Raw genomic sequence first — 23,365 nt, forward strand, 5'->3', positions numbered from 1 at the left:
TTTTTTCTACGCGATAGAGAGCCGAGTCTTCTTCTAGGCAGGTAGTCACATGTCAAACGCCAGTTGCTCTTATTGGATCATTGGACAAGGCAAGCCGCAGGTGTTTTGGGCATATGATTTCACCTATTAATAGAAACTAAATTTAAATCGACATTTACCAGAAATGTAAACTATCTTCCAGGTGTTGCATCATTTTCAATAGACTGTAGGTTTGACGCCACACTTCGCACAAACTTAGTAACGGTAGACCAAGCACCGACGCCACACTCAGCCACAATTATTTTGCAACTCCAAGTCTTCCATCTCCAAAATCTTTCTACCCATTGACCCGAACAGTTACGCGATTCTAATAACAAACCACAAAGTCCCTCCAGCACAATCTTCTCCAAAATGGATTCCTCTTCCGTCAAGCAGTCTGTCATGAAGCAGGTCCTCGCAGAGGCCAATCTTGCCAATGCCCGAGTCCTCATCGAAGTAGGCATAACCCCTCCACGTTTCCTACGGAAACCCTGCAATAAGAAAAATCCCACCCAGTATAAACGGCATAAACTGACAAGACGTTTTTTTTTTTCTACTTCAATTATAGAAACTCCAGGAAAACTGCTTCGAAAAGTGCGTCCCGAAGCCCGGCAGCTCGCTCTCCAGCGGCGAACAAACTTGCATGACTTCCTGCATGGAGAAGTACATGGCGGCTTGGAACCAGGTCAATGCTGCGTACATCAACAGAATACGACAGGAGCAGGGAAACAACTAAAAGACTTATAATACGAATAACGAAGGGGGAAGAGGGGGAAATGAAAACTTCAAGTTCGATACAGTAAACGACATATAATGCAGAATGCCGTTTGGACGGGCGCATGGGGAAAAAGCATGACTGGGACTATCAATGCCGTTGAGTTGGGATTGCGTCTTAATTCAAAGTTTTAAAGTTTTCCCATATGAATTCTTGTACTACTACCATCTATTCTTCAATTAGACTGGCCTCGGTGCCACGGCGCAGTATCTAGGAACGGGCTTTAGATATAGATATTGGATCATCCACTCTGTCTCTAATCTACATTAAAAAGAGAAGAAAAAAAAAAATTGATAAAAAGAACCATTTGTTTCATGATTATGTTTTGAATTTGGGTATCTATTTGATTATATATATATATCATCACTCTGCCGCAGCCTTCTTCTTTTCTTCCTCTGCTGCCTTCTTTCTCGCAAGATATCTCTCCTTGGCACTCGAAATCTCCCCCTCCGTCTTGCGAGTCTTCGACGCTCTCTCCACTTCTTCCCTCTTGGCCTCGGTTGCCTCTCTTGAGCGCTTCAGGGAGGCTTCCAGCTGGTCCGCGAGCATCCGCGACTGTCTTTCCCTCATGGCCTGCTTCCGGCCAATCTGCTGGCCTGTGATTTCTTTGCGCTCTCTCTCTACCGGGCGTTCCGCCTCTCGTTGCGCCTCCACTTTCTTCTTCGCGCCGACGTTGAGGCCGCCTCTCAGAAGTTCTCGCTTGTCAACGACTTGGCCATCTTCATTGACAGAGATGGATGCTCCCTTTTCGTTGAGCTCCTGCGCCGCTTTGGCAAATTCCTTCTCTTTATCAACCTCTGCCTCTCCTTCATTCTCATTGTCTTTCTCGTCCGGGCCTCTCTTGGCCATTTCTTCCGCGGCTCGAACTGTCTCGGCATGTCTCTCCTGCTCCTTATCTAGCAATTTTCTGTAAAAGGTCGTCATGCCAGTACCCTCGTTCTTCTTGGCTTCTTCTTCCTCTCTTTTGCGTTCTTCCTCTTCCAACCTTCTGTTTTCCTCTTGCTGCTTCTTATACGCCTCAGTCACAAACTTCTCCTTATCGGCAAACTCCTCTCCCTCAGCTTCACGCTCCCGCGCAATCTTCTTCTCTTCGGCAATCAGCTGATCTCGTTTCCGCACATCCGCTGCTCGCAGCAGATTCTTCATGTATTTTGGTTTTCGTTCCTCATCCTCTTTTGAAATAGTCTTCTTTGGCTTCATGGAATCGTATATGGAGTCATACTCGTAGACACTAGCGTCTAGCTCGGTGGCCGCCTCCGCGTTCTTGCGAGATGAGAGTGTGCTGGACAGATCCCCAAACATTGTACTTGTCTGGTCCTTCGACTTGAGCTTTGGTGGTTCAGTTATAGGGCCCTTCTTCGATCTGGGTCCCCTCGTTGAATCTACTGGCGCTGAGGCCGTTGCCGTAAAATCTTCCAAATCGCCTCCGATTTCTTCTATCTTGGGGCCTTCATCGTCTGAATCATTATCATGGCTATCAAACATAGGTTTCGATCTCGAAGGCATCGGCTTGGATGCTCCAGGTTTTTTCGTCAGGTTGAGCCCGAAAGCAAGCTTTGGTTTATCCATCTTTTCGAGAGGAATGAGCTCGTGCGATGGACTAATAAAATGATCTAATTGATTGCCAAATAGTAGAAGAGCGATGGAGGCTACGCAAAATTATAGAGCAGCAATTGTATTATAGCAAAAATCCCGTATAACTTTTCAATCGCAGGATTGCTCAAGGGAAGAAACAGAAGAAAAGAAGCACGGGAAGCTTCCAAGGCATTGGCGCGCTGACCAAATGCCGAACACCAGCTAAACACGCGCCGGGCGGCTCCGCAGTCTATTTGACATTTTTAGAGGGCTCCCGGGTAAACTCGTCGGTCGCAGCAGTGCTATTAGAGACTACAGCGCTTCCAGTGGCCTGGCTATAGCAAGTAGCCACAGACGCATCGATTACGATCGATCGATCCAGAGCTGCGCATTTTGTCTCGCGCGCACTAAAATCGAATCCTACCCCGAGCGGCTTTATTAGCAGAAACCTCCCATGTGGCGTCCGACAGCTAACATGGCAGCTGTCATCTGCCATGACGTGATTGGCCCCCGTGTGCTGCCAACTCGAGTAGGTAATCCCCAAAGCGGCGACAAACTGTCCAGCCGCTACCAAGATAGGTAGATGAACTTAAGCCCCAAGTCCTCTTCTCATGCCCCCGTCACGAGGACAGAGTCGCAAAGGCATTTCGCTGTTTATATTGTGATATTTGTCTTTCTATTTTCTGTATTTTCTCGCAAGCTGCAAACCATGGAGTTTTGCAGTACTTGCACGGGCAGTCTTGCCCAAGATGATGCACACGACCGCAGAGTTGAGTGCTGTTACCGAGTTATCTGCGCAAAGTGTATACAGGTTAGCCACCCATCTTGCAGCTCTTCTCTTATCTATTCCAAGTAATACGGCCTCTCGATATCCTCATAATTATTAATATGCGCCCGCCATTTAGAATAACCCGCGCTTTGCATCGTACTGCCCCTTCTGCCAAGTATCAAATATGCCGTCGCCGTTACCGCAAGGCCTTAGAGATCCCCCGTCGTATTCTTCGGTTCCAAACTTGGGATACAGATCCATCCCAGCCTCTGCTCCTCCGCCACCGTATATAGCTGATGCGCCGACAACACCACCGCCGGCCGAGAGCAGCAAAAGTAACTCCGAGCTTGACGAAAAGGCTGTCTCGGACGATACGCTGCATTTCCTAGACCACGAGCATGACACCGTACAGTCGTTGTCGCTACGGTATGGCGTACCTCCTGCGGCACTGCGGCGGCGGAACAACCTCACAAGCGACCACCTACTGGTCGGTCGAAAGACTGTCCTGATCCCTGGCGAGTTTTATAAAGGCGGCGTCAGCCTATCTCCTCGGCCTGTCGAGGGCGAGGAGGAGGAGTTGAGAAAGGGTAAGATCCGACGCTTCATGACGGCCTGCAAAGTCTCAGATTATGATTACGCTTTGTTGTATATGGAGCAGGCCGGCTATGATATTGATGTCGCCATCACTGCTTACATGGATGATGAGGCTTGGGAGAGAAGCCACTCAAACCGCAGAGATAGCGAGGCTAATAAGGTCCGCAATCGTGGCCTTTTTTGGAGGGGGCTGTAAGCCCATGGCATTCAATTTGTTTGGCGTCTTTTTTGTTTTCCTTTTTAGAGGAGTTGGTTATTAGAATTTCATACTTCATATAAACGTGCAAAATCTGCACTAGCATCATCTCCTTGGATGCCTTTGCCGAACCCAAATGGCATATATAAACCCGTATATAACGCCGTCATCCTTTAACCTTGCTTAGCTACACTTATATATATCATCACTTATGCCACAAGAATATTAAAAAAATCCAAAATGCTCTAAAATGCAGACCGAGTTCGGATGTCCTGTTGTATCAAAAATTAGCCCATGTATTTTGCCAAAAAAATCCTTTTTCAGACGTTTCTTACCGATATTTTCCGCTCAATTTCTCGGACAGAGCGGTCCAGCTCCGCTGCAATCATTTGCTTTTTATCGTTTGGAAGCAGTGTGTATCTCTCACAGAGATCACCATCGATAACGCCCTTCACGGGTGCGTAATAACTGCGATACATTAAGTGGTCTCGGCCCGCGAGTGGAGGATCCTCGGCCCTCAGATGCTGTTCTAAGCTTTGGAAAAAGTCTGTATCCTCTCGGGTGACGAAAGGAATTAGGACGCCAATTGTGCCCATAAGACCGCTCCACAATAGAACATCTTGTCCTCCGACGACAAGGCTCGTTTTGGTAATGCTCGTCGGAATGTCCTGGGTATAGAGGTGGCACATCAAATCCAGCCGATGGGATCTTCCGTGAAGATAGTCTCTCGCGTTTAGCAGGTGAAGCCCCGCTTGCTCCTCATCGGCCTCTTCACTGGCCTTCTGAGGAGAGCGTACGACGAAAATGTTGCCAAATTTGTCTCCTCCAGCGACTGTCTCATAGTCTACCATTGTTGAGCAAGTTGTCCATCGAGCAACGGTGTCGTCCACAAAAGGAATGAGCTTATTTGTCGATTGTTTATAGACGACATATGTTATACCTTGCTGGACGTCTCCCACAATAATTCTGTTGCCTTGCGTGTTCAAAGAATTAATTAGCTGTGGTGCCACTTCAGCTTGGGTCTTCCGCAGCAGTTGTCGCATGCCGAGGTCGTATATGCGAAGTGTTTTCCCAATGCCCACCAGCACTCGCCCCTGGAAAGGAATTATGGCCATCGGAGGCTCTTCGACCTTCGTTTTATGAATGAATACCAAGCCCCTACCCTCCTGTTCGAACCGATAGATATGGACATATGCGTCAGAAAAGCTGCGAGGGTTCACGACCATATCTTTTCCGGTTCCGACAACAAGGAAGGTTTCGTTATCTTGACTGGCAAATGTAACGATAGCAAGGCTGACCGCGGCCTCGTTTTCCTCTAAATCTATTTTTTGTAGAACTTGACCGTCTTCAGCCAGTGGATCAACAACACTGATACACGAAGCCCAGCGTCTGTTGCCTCTGGGATGTCCAAACTCTTCTGCGGGAAGAACTTTTGAGTCTCCGTTGACACGCGCTGGGTCGGCGAGCAACTTTGCACAAAGGTCAGGGGAAAGAGTATGATTGTCCGCTTCAATCACATAGAAAAGAGGATGCTCTGGGTGCTTCACCATCTTCTTCGGCGTATAGGTCAGGGGAATAGAATTCTGGATCAGCGTGTCTCCAAGCCGATCGACGGAAAAAATGCTAGAAAACATTAGTACTGAAATAATGCTTCTGGATATGCAAGTGTAACAAGATTGGAAAAAAGAGTCTTTCAGTAGGAACAATTGGAAAAAAATGCGTATTGATGAACCTCATAGCCCATAGGCTTGGATCCCAAATTTTTCATCATCTGACAGGAATGCAAAAAGGAGAAGACAATCATTGTTACTTACCGCAAAGTCTGTCCTTGAATACCGACGATACCTTCTTCGCATTGCTCGCTAGTAAAATTCCACCCCCATTCTAGGTCCACGTAGCTGAGCGGTGTGACAACAAAGCTCTTGGTGATGGGATCAGCGTATCCGAGCCAAGGGCGAGAGCTAAGACCAAGCACACATGTCCTTCCTTGGACTGTTACTTGGAATAGTCTCACTTGTTTCGGCCCCAAGAACTTTTGTCTGGTGTCTGTTAATTCGCCAGTAACTTCGTCCAAAACTGTGCGTAGGTAGACGCCCGAGTAGAGACCGATATGCAGGTAGAGTGTTGAACCACCTGAAGATGAGTCCTCCATAGAGATAATGGCGAGAGAGGTAGGTGCAGCTGTCAGCGCTTGGACTGATTTGTTTTCAAGGGTAGATTCTGGGTCGAGGCTCAAAATACGGACTGTGCAGTCATCACATCCGACTGCAAGGAATGAGCTTCGCAATCTGCCCTCGGGAACTTCGCCCAGACTCAAGCAAGTGACTGTCCCAAACATTTCTTTCTTTTCGTCATACTCTGCCAGGGAACCGTCATCGTCCATCTCGAAGTAGACGATTTCACCTGAGCTTAGAGCAATCGCAACTTGGTGGGCGTTAGTAGATGCGGCCACAATAGATCGGTGCTGAGGGGCATCCCATTGGTTGACTTGTCCATTGCGAACGTGCCTAATGCCTTTAGGATGGACCTGAATTAGACCATCATCACCGAGCAGCTGGGCAGCCAGAGTGGGAACACTGGTCAGGAACCCGGAGTCGCTGACTTCCTCCACTGTCTCTCCTATACTGAGGACAAGAGTTCCGTTGGTAAAAGAGAGAACGATATAAGCGTCGTATTGCTCACTCCGGTTCAGCTTCAGCGTCCAAACGGCTGATGGAATCCCTGGCAGCTCAGAGGATACAATTTCATTGATCTCAAGCCCATGCTTTAGCGTCCGGAATGTGCTTCGAGCACCGTTGCCACAAATAGTGTAAATCTGAGGAGCGTCTTCACCAGTCAAGTTGGCAATTTTGCAGTCGAGGAGGGGGTTCATAGAAGGAATGCTCTCTACAAGAACTAGATTTTCCAGTGGTCGGGGGTAGAAATAAACAGGGTTATACGAAGCCTGTGCATCGACAGGAAAGTCGTCGCTAGTAAATTCTAGCTCTTCATCATCATCTCCCAGTTTTTCAAACTGGTAGAAGGAGAAGTTTCCAAACTGGCTAGTAACGTAAAGGAAGCCACTCTTCAAAATGCAGAGACTTGACGCAGCGGGAACTGTGTCAAAATACTTGATTTTGAGCCTTCTGACCTCTCCTGTGGTGTTGCCTTCGTCATCTTCTACCATATCTATTGTGACTTTGAACATGTCGCCATCTTCTGTTTGTAGTAAGAAGAAAAAGGCACCTGCACTGCCCTTCAGCTTGTGCATGACACCAGAGACAATGGTGCGCTTTCTTGAAGGATCCTCTGTTGCTCCTCGTCGTCGAGGGATCGGAACTCGAAAAGCCTCTTGGTTGGAATGGCGGTAAGTAATGTTTTCCTCGCCACAGACCAGGACGCCGCTTGGGCCATCGTTACCACCAGGTACCTGGAATAACAGTGACGCTGTTGAGTCTACAGGCTCAGACCACTTTCTGACGACATGATTGAGTCCGAGATCAAGCTCATAGTACACTAGCTGCGTTTCCAGCTCTCGCAGAGCTTCCCCTGTAGCATCTTGATCCACCTCGGTGTAGTCTATTTCCAGGGCGGCGAACACAGGATTGGCATATCCGACGTCTAGTGCCACCATAGAAATAACTAGAACACCAGGCTTGTGGGCTTCGAGAGGCGAGGAGATTGTAAGTTCCGCTTGAGAGTTTCGATTGAGCACATATACGAGCTTGTTCTTCTCTATCGAAGCAATAAGACACGCACGGCCCTTGGGATCGCACGCGAGGTATTCTCCAGGAATAACTCTCCGCACACCAGATTTTCCGAAAGTCTCCAGATGCAATCTGCTAAATCGATTCTCTCTCGGAAGATACTCGATGATAGTGATTCGACCAGAATCAGTGGCTAAGATTAAGTAATCTGCAGCATGAAGATTAGCCCGCTGCTTGAACAATAGCATAGCTTCACTCCATTGAGTCGTATAGGGTTGACAGGGTGCGTTTCAAAGCTTTTTAAAATTTTCACCATCACTATGTGGCCCTCCAAAAATCGGAGCTAGGTAAACTCACCCTTATTGCTGCCTGCAAGGCGAAAGGCCGCCAGAGACCTGATAATGCCAAAAATGTCGTGAGACAGAAGAGTGATTACCTTCCCCTGTGAAGGATCAGGCCGCAGTAGAGTCAGCCGTGACCCAGCACCGGTGATGATAAGCTGCTCCTTGGTCCCCGCGAACTGACCCAGGACCGCTTGGACGACATTGGTTGGCGGCTGGATCGTCAGCGAGTAAAGGAACATGTTAGATGTGGTCGCCATGTTCCCGACTGGGCGCAGTCAAGCCTGCGCGGCTCTACAGAGGCTTGAATGGCCGATTGAGGAGCTCAGTCGCGTTGGGAAATGGTTGTTGTGGTCTAGAAAAGTAGTTGGCGGAGCTTTGCTTTAGCTGCTTAAAAGTTTGGGCAAAAGGCCGGAAATATGGAGGAACGATAATGCGGCGGTGGTCTGAGGGTGGCCCGAGCTCCCTGCAAATTGCGCGCATCTTATCTTTTTATACTGGCGATGAGAGTTTGGCATAGCGGGGGATCTCCTACAACATCAATTAAGTCAATTAGGCGGTACAATGGAGCCGGCTTTGCGTCGGGCGGCTCACAGCCTGTGTGGGCGCTGCTCAGCGTCTCTGCGGAAGCAGGTGATTGCAGGAGCAGCATTGAAGCCATGGGCACCAGCATCGATTCGGAGTATACACTCTGCCAAGTCGTTAGACGCTAACCGAACGGTTGCTGGATCTAAGTTGACCAAAACTGTCCGCGAATATTCGAGTTCGGCATCCGAAGCCTCTTCCGGCGAGAGATCTCCCGCAGCAACACTTCGTCTGAACCCAGATGATCTCTTCCATCCTTTTTCTGAGTCGCCAGTTCCCGAATTCCGTCGCCGAGCTGCCTACATGAGACAGAATGCATACTGCCCTCACCCCGATCACAAACATGCGAGAGCCCCCCTCGATTCGTCCACAGTTAGTGATGCTGCTCCCGTTGCTGAAGGAGATTTGGCTCCCGCACATGTGGATTTCGAGTGCCCAGATTGCGGTATTGCGGTCTATTGCAGCAAAGAACATTGGATGGATGATTATGAAAATCACTTGAAAATCTGCGATACACTTCGCCAAATCAACGAAGACGACCACGATCTGCGATCTGGCAGAGTATTCCATGAGGGTAATCTCCCAGATCTCCAGATGGAGAACGCCGCGGTCAATATGACAAACTGGGACACCTTTATGTATACCCGAGAGTTTGCAGCAGTGGATTCGGATCGTTCAATGAGGCAAATCACTCGACTTCTCACTTATCCGATTACCGTTGGAAGTGTTCTCCATGAATTGAGTCCCTACAATATCCAGAAAGGAGGCCGCATGACGGTGGAAGGATTGAAAAGTTTCAGCGGTAAGTGGATAAGAAAGTATAGAGGATGTTCGTCGTTTTTAGGCGGAAAGCTAATGTGATTTTGGTATCCTAGCCTTGAGGTATAACCTGCATATTCCAAGATCAGGTCGTGGCGCTGGCGTCAATCAGCTCCGTCCAGAGCCCCCGCCAGTGAGATTGTTCATTCTTGGCGCACGAGCTGAATCATCTCTGCCACGACCTATATGGGTGCAGCTGGCTCATTTGTTCCCTGAATCACGACTACACCTCATCTTTATTGGACCAGAGAGTATGGCCAACCGAGATGACGAGTTTCCCTTGCCGGAACGCACACCATCGAATCCATTTGGCGCTGTGGTAGAAGACCGGGTGTGGTATAACATGAAGATCAGCACCATCGTGGATTATTACCATACTATTCACAAGACGGGACAATTTGCGCCATACGATCCTTACTTTGACTGCTTTGTCCTCTTCCACCCTGGCCTTGGCCACCCTGCAAGCAGCCATGATTGGGAAGAGACCTTGCCTTTACTACTGGAGACAAAGGTGCCCATTATCAGTACGGGATATACGCAAGTCGATATGGAACGTGATGTTGAGTGGGTCAACAAAAAGTCTGGAGGCGAGTTTGATGTACTGTTGGAGCCTGGAGAGAACACTTTCCGGAGTCTGCGATGGGATCTTGACGATATGGATCCTCAAGATATTACATGTGGTAATTGGGGCGTTTGGGCTTTCCGAGGAAAGAGGTATGCTTTGACACTGACTGCCTTTCTACCATTATCCTTCAGACTGACTGACAACTTCGACAGATATGAAACTACTACGAGGGACCTAGAGGTATAGAGGGGTTTGACGGCTTGGATCTCAGAGAACGTCATGCCACAATGTAAATTACCATCTCGTATGTTCTGACGATGATTGTACGGCCGTGTACATGTATTTATGCATAAAAGCACCTCTCCAATGTATTATATCTAGGAGGCGTTTAAAAGGGAAGAGAGGGTCCAGTGGCTTGGAAGAAAAACTCCATCCTAGGTGTACTATATAGGTTGTTTGTTCCACCAATTCTTTTTTGCTCTATGTTTTAACCTAGACCTACTGGTTAATACCTAGTACGCCTAAAGTATCGTGAGTTTTTTTCTGGCTGCTCATGGGTATCTGCAGATAGTGTAGTAAGCACACTAACATGTACAGGGCTGCAGAGGATAACGTATAACAGCCCACATCACTTTATGCACGTGCGGGGTGTCATGCAGCGCGCACGGTGCTAGCCAAACCCCAAAGCTACGCCAGACATCGAACTGCATGCATCCCAGACCTGCGACCCAACAGCGACCCAACTTAACTTTGACGACCAGCCACTGCGGCGATTTCAGGAGCCTGGCCCTCCTGCGTCTGCCATTGTCGCCCTCGCCTGCTCTCGCGCAATGCTCTCGCGACGACGCCTGACTCCCCGGCCATGACCGCCGCCTCCACCGCTTCAGCTCCTCTCGCTCCCGCCAGAGCTCCGACGACGCCGCGATCCAAGCATGTCACCTCCTCTCCGCCTCCCGAGGCCGGCACCGCCGTGGTAGATCGCCGGAGCAATCGTCCCGGGCCGGTCGACCCGCTGTCTGATCGGGCTACGCTGAGCCTCATCCGCCGTACGCTATGCCCTCAGCAGCTGGGTGACAAGGGCCGAGATGCCCAGCTGCCGATCGAGGAGCTGCTGCCGCCGCTGACGAGCCGCAACGATGTCGATCTGCAGCTGTACGCCTTCCTCGCCATCATCATGCGGGAGTTCGTGCAGAGCTGGTACAGCAAGATCACCACGGATGAGACGTTTGTTCCGGAGATCCTGCACATCATAGCACACTGCACTAGGGCGCTGGAGCAAAGGTTTAGGAAACTAGATCTTGAGAGCTTGCTCTTGGACGAGATACCAGAGCTGCTCAATAGACATGCTACAGGCTAGTAGTGTTGCGTTACTCTACACGTTAGATCTGCTACTGACTGAGACGCAGCTCGTCGTGTGGCCTCTCGAGCTTCTCTGCAACCCTCGGTGGAAGCTGATTCCCGAGACGTCTACCACTCCATCTCCCCCCTGCCGTTTCTCTCACCCGTGCCTCGCGCTGATGATGCGGCCTCTGTAAAGCTACAGAAAGAGAACGAAGCAACGTATCGCCAGCTGCTGGTCCAGGCCGTTCTAGCTATCCTGCTCCCGACTGAGGATTTGGAGAATCCCTGCTTGACTGCGCTCGTGGAGCAAATCCTGTCAGAGCTAATAATCGGCAATGTTATCGCTGGCAAAGCATCACAGCCATGGCTTCTTTACGAAGCTATCTGTATCACCGCAAGGTCGCTAGATGAGCAGAAAGCTAGAGCGAAGACAAGGATGGTGTCCGGAAAAGACCAACCATCGCCATCGTTATCGGGCCTTGGTCAAGATGCGGAGAAGTCTCCAACGTGGACGGCCCAAGAGGTCTTTGTGTTGGTTATTCACTTGGGCATCCTCCTCTTTAACGCAGTTAGATTCATGGTTGTCACCTTGGCGGACTCCATATCACTGCCGCCCAGGACGGCGCTTCATCTCGATGAGGAAGCCGCAGATGACGCTCTGAAAGACAAGCAACCATCGCCACCAACGGATACGAACGTCACTCAGGCTAAAGTACCTGTGCTAACCTTCAAGCTGTGGTCTTGTTTCGGAAACTTGATTGAGCTGGAGGAAAGGAAGCCCTGGCTAGGTGGCTTCATATCGTTATTACAGACTGCTGCCGTCAATGGGCCATGGCGAATTGCGGGGCTCGATGGTCCCCTCGACAGGTAAGATATGCAATTTCCTTGTTATATTGATCTAATATCGCGGCTTTATCCCTCTTTCATGAGCCTCTATTCCCTCCCCTCCCCTGGTCATTGTTGAATTCCTTTGTCACCTCGCATCTTTTCAAAGTCACTGGATCTCCTTTTCTGGCCGCGCCTAGCCAGTGATCTCTCGGAACAGGGTTCCTTCTCTGTTGGATTGCGACTCAGCCATGTACCGCATCTCCATCTATGGCACGATGCATTTTGCATTTTGCGCACAACCTTGCCAGGGCGACACCCTCGGAGTCTATCTAGTAGATGGGCTCCATGCAACGAGAGGGCTGTTACGACCGGCGCTATTTACCACACCACACCGAGGCCTTCTAGATCTGGGCTGCTAGTTCCTTAACTGGCCGACCAATTGAAGTGCAGGATTCACTATCTCGTCTCCGATTGCTCAAAATTGTTGCGCCGGTCTGGGCCACTGCAAACCGGCCCGTCCATCGAGAAGCCTTTATTACGCGCCGGCTTCAAACAGGGGCCATCAGCTACGAGAGAAAGCGGGTCGCGACCCTAGCCGTCTAGTCTCGCACGACAAAAAGGCGTTGCAAAAGCTCTTCGTTCCGTTCAAGTCACCCGCTCGCCCCGTGCCGCGCCACCTCCGGATGGCTATCTACTGTCTATTGGGCCGGTGTCTTCTAAAGCAGGCAGTATGAGGGTGCCTGAGCGCGCCGTTTTTCTCCAGTCACACGCGAAGGAAAAAATAAGTGATTGTCCATTCCACTTCTCCACCCAGTGGCGCTCGGTGGTTTGACCAAGGCCACTGACAGGACACATGCCGCTCGCTTCTCGTCTGCTTCTTATTGCGGAAGCTGAGATGGCTAAAGGGCTCATTGGAAACTACTCGTCAGAATCGACAGGTTTTCGGCGAGCATGCGCTTATGCAGGGCGGTCTGTTCGACTTCTCCGCCTCGTAACGGCCTTTTCCTAGCTTTGTCGCATTACTCGACCGGCAGGGAACGCGACACATCACTTTTTTTTTTTTTTTGCATTGATGTCCATTGGCAGTCTCTCGTCGCACTACGAAGATCTAGTAGACGCCTTCCCACACGCCGGAGGAGTTCCTCTTCTATTTTCCCCGCACGCCTCAAGCTCTTCTGTCTTGTCGACCAGTCTGGCCATCATTGCATTACCACCATGGGGAGCCTCCCCCGTCTCCTGATCACATGTACATGCTCATGTTCTGTCACATCTTGACAAGCATACGCCCATACATCGGAGTGACAGGAACGAAAGCGAGATGCCCCTAACAGATGCCGCGTCTCTTCACAAGCTAGCTGCCAACAATGGTTCTCTGTGTTAACGCCGTTATGCTCCCTCCCCTCCCTCTCTATCTTTCACTACCCCTCCGTTTTGAATCTCGCCTTTCATCCCCACCTCTTGCGGGCGGATCCGATGGAATATCATTTTCTCTCTTATTTAGTCTCGTTTTGCTGCCTACGATGAGAGACTAACTAAGCTAACCAATGGCCTTTTGGTCTTCTGTAGACTCCTCTCGCACCACATTCAATCCCTCTTTGACCCCTCTCATCTGCCACCCCTCCTTCGGTCGCTCCGAGGCGCCCTGTTCCCTAACAACAGCCCCGGTTCGTCCACTCTTGCAGCTCCCCAGTCGGAAGAAGAGCTGCTCGCCCTGCGCCGTAGGGCCGCCAGCGCCATACGGGGCCTGCTTCCCATAAGTGTGACCCGCGTGTACTTTGGCAGTCGGCTTTGGCGCTTAGGCGGACTGTTTGGCTCTGGCGACAATTTCGGACGGTCGTCTGCCGCGGTTGACAGGGAAGATGACGAGAGGATCTTGGATGAATTAGAGGGTCTCCTTGACGTTGTTGGGGACGAGTATTGCAACAAATATTTGATGTATAGTGTACTGGAGCTCGTTCTCGTGAGGCTGATGCCAGAGCTAAGCGAGCAAGGTGTCGTGGAGCTATGGGAAGAAAGACTTGGCTAATCACTCACGAATATAGATCATTTTCCTTCAAGTAACTATCGAGTGCATAAACGAAGCTCTTTTTGCATATGTAGTATGGACATGACCAGCAGTAGTGTAGCACGATTCTCCGCCTAGCCCCCTGTTCTAGGTCCTGTCTAATAGACTACCTCCACATAGATAAACCCATCCACATGTATCCAGTACATATACGCTTGTAGACAAACAAAATGTGGCCCATCTAAATGAAAGGAAAAGAGGGAAATAAAACGGGTGATTTGCGGCTACCTTGGCTAGCATGTTAGATGCCGAAAATTATGCCCTCATATGGATTCCCGCTCTCAGGGGACCCTCTTTTGGTCACTAAGTTGCCTGCTCAGTATAGAAGAAAAAAAGTACATTTTGATATCGAGAAAAAAAAAAAAGAAAATAGCATGCCTCTCCGTGAGGAGTTTGGTACCAAAACTGGCCCTTGTGTACTTTTTTTTTGTTTTTTGTTTTTGTTTTTTTGACGTCGTCTGGACTCCCATTCATATCCTCCTCATATTCTTTAAATATGAAACACATTTTAGTAGTAAAGTAAAGAAGTAAAATAGTATAATAATTTTTGTTTAAGGAAATTAAGGAAATTAAGCTGTATGAAGCTACAGGAGAGCGAGAATATGCTGTCTCCCGACCCAGGTTCATCGGCGCCTTAAGGAAGGCGCGTTATTCATTTTTGTGCCTTTGTGTATCAAGTTGAACCACAAATGCGCAAGAAATAAAACAGAGCATGAATGAAATGCAAGAAAATATGAAATAATAAAAAAAATCAACGCAGCGGCATAACAGGGGGCGCGCGTGAGCAGCAGGAGTGTCTTTCGTAGCTTGATATATGCTAGAAAATGAAAATGAAGAAAATGTTTGTCACACAAGTTGCGGGTATAAGCCGGATTTGAAGTAAAAATGAGTGATATGTGAATGATAAAAAAACCAGTTTTGATGCTGGTGGATCTGTCGCCAGATGAAGTCGCCTTTCTCTTTAGTTATAATCCCATTCCCATCCATCCAGTTCCTTATCCGTTCCTTAGAAGCCACTTCCGTCGCCTGCGATGCGGAAACGGGCGCCTCTTTATATATTTTGAGATAGGAGTTTGCTACAGCTTGCTGCGACCTCATAACCAATATTTGTTCTTGCTCAGGAGTAGTAGTGAAAGCTGTGCTCTTCGTCCAGGCTTCACTGCTTGTTTGTGCCAGGGATGCTAAAAGAAATCCGTAACGCCGGTAATATTTTAAAACAGGGAAAAACAATATTTCAAAAAACAAGACAGCAAAGACATATGGGCGAAAGGAGGGTTACGAATGCTTAAGGGGAGCTCTACTTCTCCTTCATGTTTCCACTATCGTAGGCTCCGTCATTGACTGGACTTCTCCGTCGTCACTCTCGGGAATCCTAGATAGTCCTCCTATAGAAGGACGTATTGTTTGGTGTTGATGTATTTGTAATTTTTTCGTCAGTTGAACGATGGTGGCGTATTCGCTTTTATCAAACGGCCCATTTGGTGTCATGTGGTGAAGATAGCTTAGTAGCGTTTCCGCGGCACGTCTAGCGTCCTCCGGAGTTGGAGAAGTTGGCGAAGAGTCGGCAGTGTTTGATGATACAGAACTGGCGTTTGCAGAGTTATTGTTTGATCGAGCGGCAATGCTTGAGTTGCTGCTGCTGCGGCGTAGAGCTGGTGGAGGTGATATCGTCGTATCAAGCGTGAAAGGAGTGCTTCGAAAGTCGTTTGTCGGCGATTCGATTGCTGAAGATGCTGTGACGGCAGAGTGTCGTGGGGTCAGCGGATCTGTGCTTGTGTCTTGGTTTATGCAATCGATATTGAGGGAAGGGAAAGTGTTGCTTCTCTTTCCTCGATGCTGGAAATCAGGGGCTGCAGATTGTATATGGAGACCGTCTTGGAATGCTCCAACGTTAGGGTCAGGCGTGAATTGGAAGGCTGCAGTTGGACTAATCGTCTCAGAAAAAGAGACACCAGTATCCTTCAAGTCGCTTGCCAGTGAAGTTGAAGAATGAGATCCCGCATGTCTGTACTGGAAGTCGAAATCGTGTCCTCCAGCCTGCAAATCCTCCTCGCTACGGCTAGCCGAAAGAGGCGAGTGCCGGTGAGTGGGAGAGACGGGAGAGATTGTATGGACCGTTTTGTCTCCTAGGAAGCGTGGAATAGCTGCAGACATGGTCATACTGTCTGGAATGTTCGTCTCAGATGCTCGACGCATCAGCCGTCCAGCCCCTATTCCGTGCTTTTGCTTGAATTTGAGGAGCCAGTTGCTGTTGATGTTCGTTAACACTGCTTCTTGGTTGCCGCTGGCCCGAGCAAACAGCCTGGCTTGTTCCATAATGTCATCATCTTTGACTTCAAAGCCACGTTGCTGCTGTCGTCGAACATAGTTGCTGAGTGTTCGATCAAAATCAGGATGCTTCCCCTTCAAACGTTTGAGTGCTGCACCATCTGGCTCCGGATCTCTTTTTAAATACTGCTCCTTGTGCCTCAACACTTTAGATACAGTGCTTGCATTAAATGTTAGTTGATTACACTCTGTAGATAGGGGCGGGCTCAGTGATGGTTAGAGGAATCTACCTTCTCTCGACGCCAAATTTCGCGCCGATATCTGCCTGCCTAGTACCTGGGTTTTCTTCATGATATTGGCACATGGCCCGTTTCTGCTCCGCGCTCAATGTCTTTCTCGCCTTTTCATGATGCACAAGGGGCCTCGGCGGCGGGTCAACCGGAGGCAGGCTAGATGCCGGTGCGATGGACAACGGAGGAGCAGAGTAGCTTCCTGAAGGAGTGGGGTTCGTTAATTGACTTGGCCATTGAGTGTTTAGCATCGGCAGTTGGTGGTGGCCCATGATGGGCGCAGGATGTATCATTTGATGCGTTGTAGGTTGAGAAATAGTTGGAGGAATGGGCGGAGGCATTCTGTTGAGCGATTCAGATGGTAGTCCATGCGATATATATCCGCCAAACGTAGCGCCATATTCATTCAAAGGGCTATTTCCATAAGGGCTTTGGCTATAAGGACTGATACTCGCCCAGTGGTCATTGTTATATCCAGTTCCGTTGCTCTGCACCATGGTAGCGTCCTGGTCTAAGCTGGCAGTGCTGTGAGCAGCGGTATTCATTATATTCCAGAAAGGTGCGGCCCAGTCTATCGCTGGGTTTTACTAGCTGCTGAAAAACTGAGCAAGTCAGCACTTGGCAAATAGGCTCTCTCGAGAAAAAAGAGATGAGCAGAAAGGCGAACAGAGAGAAGCGGAACAGGTGGGGGTAATATTCATTAAACCGTCAGCGCAGAGACAAAGTCCAAACCTTGTCTTGGGCTGTCATCAACAAGCCGGTGGTCGTGAGTCAGGAAGGAGTATGGTATGGGAAGTGTTTGTCGGTAGCAAACATAAGACCACACGAACCTCATGGGCAAGATATGCAAAGCAATGGCATAGCCTTTTCCTTAAGAGGAAATGACGATTGTAGTAAACGATATGGGAACCAAGTTCAGATGCCAGAGAGAAGGGAAAATCGCTGCAACGCAAACCAGTGATGAAAGAAAGTATGGTGTATAACTGTGCAAGATTTTCGAAAGCAAGGCAAACCAAGGAGTCAAGAGTGAAGTGAAGTCTCGGTGACAAAATTTCTGAATGAGGGGTGCTCTACCGGATAATGTATCGCTACTTGGGCCGGCTCTGTAGAACGACACCCAGGAGCAAGCAGAAATCACTTGTCAAGGAAAGCCCTGCTTCTCACGTCACTTTAACTACTACTGAAGTGTGCAAGACCCGCTGGTGGGCTCTCTTCCGCGCGGTAACGGTCTGGTGAGACAATGACGGGCTTTTCTTCGCCGTTACTCGCTACCTTATGCTTTCGTGGGGGTGAAAGTACAGAACTGCGGAGAAAGGGAACGACTCATGTCAGCCCTGAGCAAGAGCAGAAAGTAGTATTTGGCCTGTTCGAAGAGCGGTGATGCATCTCGAATGATAAACCAAGTACCGGCCCCCCAGGCCCGGCTGGCAGTACAGGTAGAAGCTGTTGTACCGCGTGCTTGTCTGTGCGGCAAGCGAGTCCGTACAAGATCTGACAAGCTGCAGCAGGCCGATGCTGTTGGTCCAGGAGACGGCAAGTTCGGTGGTTTGCTGCAGACGAGCAAGTGGCCCGCCCACCAACCAGTGCCATACCACCAAGCCAGACTAGACTAGGGTATCCAAGCAGTAGCATCGTCCAGAGGCGTACAAGTTGGCACTTGTGCTCGTAGCTGTACTCCCTACAATAGCTACCCAGGACGGACGCTGAGACCAGAGCGTTCAAGTACAAGTATTGTCTGCGAAGGAAGCGGAACGTTGGCCGTGGAGGCAGGCAGGTATGCAGACGCATGCACGAAGAAGCACTGTGCTAGCAGAGTAGGTTCAGGGGACCTGATGCAGGGGGGGCCTTGAAGAGGAGGGGGCGTGCGAGTCGGCGAGGTGATGGGCGCCTCCCCATGCGTGCGAGCGAGTGAGTGAGAAGCTCTCGTACCTGTAAGTGAGTCTTTGTGTGTCAGTCCGGCTCTCTAGCTTGCTTCTCTGCAGGTCTGGCGCCCATGTTTGCTCAAGTGGACGGTGGGTGGGATTCATTCCCAGAAGGGAATGGGCATCAGAGCCCAGAGTCCGTGTTCTGGATAGGCTAAGATGGGAATGGATCATGGAGATTGGGCATGATAGGGCAAACATTTGACTAACGGGTTGACCAGGGCCGGCATGGCCAGAAGAGGCAGCGTCGGCGGGATCTGGGACTTGACATGGGACTTGACATGGGACCATATGTAGGTACCATACGGACAGCCCACACGCACTGGCGGTGCATTGATTAATATTGGTTCGTTGGAGGTCTCCTGAGCCTCTGCTGCAATTGTGCTTTGTGCACGCATCCATGCTGCTGGCTTGGAAGAGCTCTCTGCTCTGTGCTGCGCGGCCTGTTGCATGAAGCTATCTAGATGCTTGTCTACTCTCGTACATGCACAAGCAGTGCGACGTCGGGAAAAATTGTTCCAGCATTCCGTACCTTCCCTCTGTGACGTCGGCGTAGAACGTGACAAACAACTTGCAACTTCGGCCACGCAAGGATGAACATCCAAGGCGAGGGACCATGAAGCTTAATCACCTCAGACGCACACAAAGAGAAAGAGAAAACCACGCGAGCGCAATACTTCCGATAGCCATGCGCGATACACAAGAAGCCGCCGCTTCCAAGGCCCATGTGGTTGTCCAGGATCATCCGTGGTCACCGACTACTGCACACTGGCTGCTGTCAGGGCTTCATCACGATTCCGGCGTAAAAGAAGGGTATGACCCGGCTGCCTTCGCGGCTCGACGATTTCATCAACCATTCTATTGTAGGAAATGGTGTCCCGAGCAGGCATTTGGGCACGATTGTCATGGAACAAATCCACCCTATGGAGCGAGACGGGCAGAACCCAGCAAGTACACAGCTCTTGTACGCGGCAACTTGAAAGAACCCCGGCACATGATGAAATAAGAAACCTTGATCCCGGTCTGATCAGTGCTAGCTACAGCGAAGCCCGCTCAAGCACACCGTCTCCGGGGCTTGGTATTATACAAACACGAATCGAGGTAGTATTTCGCACGAAGAACAAACAAACCTAGAGAATGTGATCTTTTGGTGAGCACTGCTGGATTCTCCTTTCTACCTTTTTAGCTAAACTCTTTGCTAGGTATACCAAGCTCGCCCAGCCAAAACTCTCACTCATACTGCTGCTTGGCCATTGTCTGCTCTCGTATGAGGCTAGAGGATGCTTCTGTGGAGCGGCCCGAACTAGCTAGCGCAATTCTCGCAAATGATGCAGATTAACAACGAATCATTTGCTGAGTTCTAGGTACGGTTTATGCCCTCATGTACGAAGTGCCGCAGCTGATCATTAAAACCAAGCTAACAAACGGCGACCTGCAAAGCAGGCTACTCTATGGATGGACCCAGCTTAAGACCAGGGAGGCACACGCTCAATCCAACCTTACCAAAATAATGATACCTACGTCCAATCTTAGGCATGAAACGAATGGAAACTCCAGAAGTAGTCGTCCACGGAGATTTGAAGCTTCCCTAACAAGGCAGCTCTTTAGGGCAGCGTATGGAGTAGGTAGTACAAGTGCCACTGGTACCCTTACGTACTTCCACTAGCAGTGCTCTTCTCCACGTTCTCAGCTACGAGCAAGTCGTACACGCTAAAACATAGTGCTGCAGGGGAGGGGGGTATCTTAACAGAGCAGCTCATTGGAAGTGCTGCTGTTACTGGCAGTAGCTGTACTTGTAGCAAGAGAAATTGCAGCCACTATCTCGACGCTATCTTGACTATGCCGTACAGGTATACAATACTACAAAGACATCAACTTGCACACCCACTGGTCATAGAACGAATCCGCTTATCCCGGAGCTGTTTGCTGATCATTGTTTGCTCTGACGAAAGGTCCAGGATACGCCTCTACCCAAGACCCTGATATTACGGCTTGATCTATGGGAAGGATGGAGCAGAGAGCATGGGCTCATTTGAGAATTTGAACCTGCTCAATGATAACATGAGGGCTACGGAGTCTATCACGAGCGAGTTCGGCATCACAACGTAGCAAGTACGAAACACTCGTCTGTTGAATGAAATACGAAGTACACGCCCTTTAGTGCTGCCTTTCAAGCTCAATCCTGAAGTTCAAGGCGCGGGAGCGCGGGAGGACCGTCCACCTTAACGAGGCCCGTGCCACTAGTCTATTCCTTCCAGAGAAAAAATAACGGAGTACTGGCACTCGAATTTCTCATGGAGGCTCGAGGAACTGTGAAACGCGGCGCGCTGGTAGTTCGAACGCTAGGCTAACAAGATGGTGTAAGTGTTTACTCCGAACATGCTCTATAACGTTTACATCGCCTCACGCTTCTCTGACGACCTATTTCAGCAAAAAAAGAAACACATGACTCGGTTTCCTTTCGGGAAATATGCATAGTTGACGGATTCGCTTCCTCGCGGAGCCATTTCGGCGAAGTATTCTTTACTACCTACACACGATGCTTCCCAGCGCTAAGGTCGTATATCAATGCCGGAAAGGGTTATTGCAATGTGGTGCGCCTAGGCGTTTATACTTCACAGCCAAACATCATAGAGCGGTAGCTTTACCGCCACTCCGACTACGGCTTGTTAGACGAAGCGAAGCAACCGTGTGCCTGTCTATGTATTTGGCGCCAGTCTCTTCGCCATATGGGATCTGATATCCAATTCATTCAGCAGAGCATTCGGAGTGAAATCTTTTTATAACTTTTTCATTATCCTATTGCATTTTTCTCTTCCTTCGTATACAGAGAATGCCGCGAAAATACACGTGTTAAGCAAGAGACTATACAGAACAGATACACAAAGTGTCCTCATATATTGACAGTTATTCATCCAGGCTAGTACCAAAACGATCACTCATGCAATATCGTGCAATACGTTGATTAAAAAGGCTAATTACATTATAAATGCCTTTATAGCCGGCATATCATTGACCCGATCCAGAGCTTTCAATCCAAGACCGTTGTTCCCGTCGAGCTACAAGCTTTAAAATCTCGGCATCTCGTCTTCATCCTCGCTCAAACTGGACAGGTATATACCAGGGGGCTGTGGCGTCCGCGCCAAGAGCATAGCTTCCGCTTCAAGGCTCACTTCCAGTTGGCCAATTTCAACCCCTGCCGCTTGCTGCCGTTCTGTGGAGGGTCCGTGCCCAAGCAAGAAATACTGACTAGTGGTAAACTACTCGCAGGAGGTACTAACAACTAGATGTTTCTCGGCCTAGCATGGAGTTGCTCCGCATAACAAAGCGCGCTTCATCATGAGAATGTGCTGAGAGGCGTTCAAAAACCTAACATAACGATGCACAGCTGAGCCAAAGCACCTATTTGGTCTGCCGATATTGGATAGCGGTAATTATCAGCATGCCATGCGTGACTCGTATCAACTCCATTTCGATTCCGCTACTTGTTAGATGAGGGCCAGGCTAGTTAGGATCTTCTCGTTAATCCTAGAGCTCTCACCACTCGAAAGAACCAGCTCGAGGTTTCTTACGGTCATTTGGGCTGTGAGCGCTATCAGTAGCACATAATTGAGAAATGGGAGCTATTCTGTATAAAGGCAAATTACTGTCATTGTGGCTGGGTCGTGGGCGACATCGAGTATCTTGACGTGGATAAACGCTACGCGCCGTCTCCTTGTTCCATTTCCAACAGCAAACCGATACAAAATATCACCTGTAAGCACTCTTTATTACTCTATACCTCGTTGTGGAATTAAAATCTCATCTCCCCTAGGCGGGACTAATTATCCAGCTATACACAATTTGGTCCAATGAAAACCAAGGCTTTTATTAGATTGAAGACAGCGGCCAATCCCGACCAGATCTACGGATGTCCACTCCTCTCAACACTCAGGTGCCGACAATGTGGATCATGACTGGCTGATAGTGATACATAATTTGGCCAATAACACTTTTCATAGGAGCCGTTTCCTTGAAGGAATGCAACCGCGTGACGCTCCCATAACAGGAAAACGTCCCGGAAACCGACTTTGAAGTTCATCAGTTCCTTTGTGAAGTTGTCGAGCGGTCCTCTGTGTAATAATTTCAAGGCAATACGACATCACCACACTCAGAAATCAGCAACACTACTCTACCATGCGGCAAATCTCCTTATATTAGCCCCAGATAAGCAGTAACAATACGGTCAGCGTTGTCAAGCTCCCAACTATCTAATAGTATTCTACCTGCTATATGCATGCTATGGAGGGATAGGCATAAGGATCTGCCACTTACTCTCGTGCCTCTGCCTGCAATACCTCATCTGCAAACATGGTTCTATGATGCGGCTCCGCGGCACACCAGGCCGCCGCCGAAAGCACATGCAGTTCAGTTCGCACAAGTATGCGCATCGGCAAGGGGCATCGTTTCTCGCTCTCCAGCTCTGCAATGTTATCTATCACATTATGTATCTCTGCCGGCCCCCCTCGCAAAGTTGACTGTTGGCATGTACAAGTACTGCTCTGTACATACCTGTCAAGGCCTCGCAAATCAACATGGCAAGGCGTCCATGTATCCAACAAGGGCAGCAATCTTGTTAGTGTCATTCAGCGGTAGGGCAAGCTGTGGTCTGTGCCCCGCGACTCTTGATATCTGACTCCGCTGCGGGCGAACTACTCCGTACTCAGTACAAGTCGTAGAGACATGCAT

General features: G+C 49.4%; 7 protein-coding genes across 7 annotated transcripts; 4 read left to right on the forward strand and 3 right to left on the reverse strand.

The window, feature by feature from the left end:
- The first annotated feature begins 124 nt into the window (after positions 1 to 124).
- On the forward strand, positions 125 to 1,096 carry GGI43DRAFT_393734 (protein translocase subunit TIM13). Its single transcript, XM_083204704.1, has 2 exons — positions 125 to 474; positions 587 to 1,096. The coding sequence occupies exons 1-2, from the start codon at positions 391 to 393 to the stop codon at positions 752 to 754; spliced, it is 252 nt and encodes an 83-aa protein (XP_083065115.1). The 5' UTR covers positions 125 to 390; the 3' UTR covers positions 755 to 1,096.
- Positions 1,009 to 2,657, reverse strand: GGI43DRAFT_156260 (coiled-coil domain-containing protein 55-domain containing protein). The gene has a single exon (XM_083199497.1). The coding sequence runs from the start codon at positions 2,360 to 2,362 to the stop codon at positions 1,157 to 1,159; it is 1,206 nt and encodes a 401-aa protein (XP_083065116.1). The 5' UTR covers positions 2,363 to 2,657; the 3' UTR covers positions 1,009 to 1,156.
- Positions 2,658 to 4,087, forward strand: GGI43DRAFT_156261 (uncharacterized protein). The gene is made up of 2 exons (XM_083199498.1): positions 2,658 to 3,179; positions 3,274 to 4,087. The coding sequence occupies exons 1-2, from the start codon at positions 2,952 to 2,954 to the stop codon at positions 3,925 to 3,927; spliced, it is 882 nt and encodes a 293-aa protein (XP_083065117.1). The 5' UTR covers positions 2,658 to 2,951; the 3' UTR covers positions 3,928 to 4,087.
- Positions 4,088 to 4,172: 85 nt separating this feature from the next.
- Positions 4,173 to 8,214, reverse strand: GGI43DRAFT_379662 (CPSF A subunit region-domain-containing protein; the record flags this gene model as incomplete). Its single annotated transcript, XM_083202876.1, has 4 exons — positions 4,173 to 4,199; positions 4,263 to 5,550; positions 5,742 to 7,821; positions 7,971 to 8,214. 4 exons carry the CDS (start codon positions 8,212 to 8,214, stop codon positions 4,173 to 4,175), a joined length of 3,639 nt encoding a protein of 1,212 aa, XP_083065118.1.
- A 245-nt stretch (positions 8,215 to 8,459) lies between these two features.
- GGI43DRAFT_393740 (zinc-finger of mitochondrial splicing suppressor 51-domain-containing protein) lies at positions 8,460 to 10,595 on the forward strand. The gene is made up of 3 exons (XM_083204705.1): positions 8,460 to 9,341; positions 9,415 to 10,072; positions 10,136 to 10,595. The coding sequence occupies exons 1-3, from the start codon at positions 8,519 to 8,521 to the stop codon at positions 10,167 to 10,169; spliced, it is 1,515 nt and encodes a 504-aa protein (XP_083065119.1). The 5' UTR covers positions 8,460 to 8,518; the 3' UTR covers positions 10,170 to 10,595.
- Positions 10,478 to 14,289, forward strand: GGI43DRAFT_156680 (PXA domain-containing protein). Its single transcript, XM_083199502.1, has 3 exons — positions 10,478 to 11,275; positions 11,330 to 12,131; positions 13,647 to 14,289. Exons 1-3 carry the CDS (start codon positions 10,786 to 10,788, stop codon positions 14,116 to 14,118), a joined length of 1,764 nt encoding a protein of 587 aa, XP_083065120.1. The 5' UTR covers positions 10,478 to 10,785; the 3' UTR covers positions 14,119 to 14,289.
- A 1,114-nt stretch (positions 14,290 to 15,403) lies between these two features.
- Positions 15,404 to 17,885, reverse strand: GGI43DRAFT_156595 (uncharacterized protein). Its single transcript, XM_083199501.1, has 3 exons — positions 17,790 to 17,885; positions 16,716 to 17,317; positions 15,404 to 16,645 (listed from the first exon to the last, which is right to left on the reverse strand). The coding sequence occupies exons 2-3, from the start codon at positions 17,258 to 17,260 to the stop codon at positions 15,466 to 15,468; spliced, it is 1,725 nt and encodes a 574-aa protein (XP_083065121.1). The 5' UTR covers positions 17,261 to 17,317; positions 17,790 to 17,885; the 3' UTR covers positions 15,404 to 15,465.
- Between the last annotated feature and the right edge of the window lie 5,480 nt (positions 17,886 to 23,365).

This window comes from Trichoderma evansii (assembly GCF_050947405.1).
Source record: "Trichoderma evansii strain SZMC 28006 chromosome Unknown GGI43scaffold_2, whole genome shotgun sequence".
Taxonomy (NCBI): Eukaryota; Fungi; Ascomycota; class Sordariomycetes; order Hypocreales; family Hypocreaceae; genus Trichoderma; species Trichoderma evansii.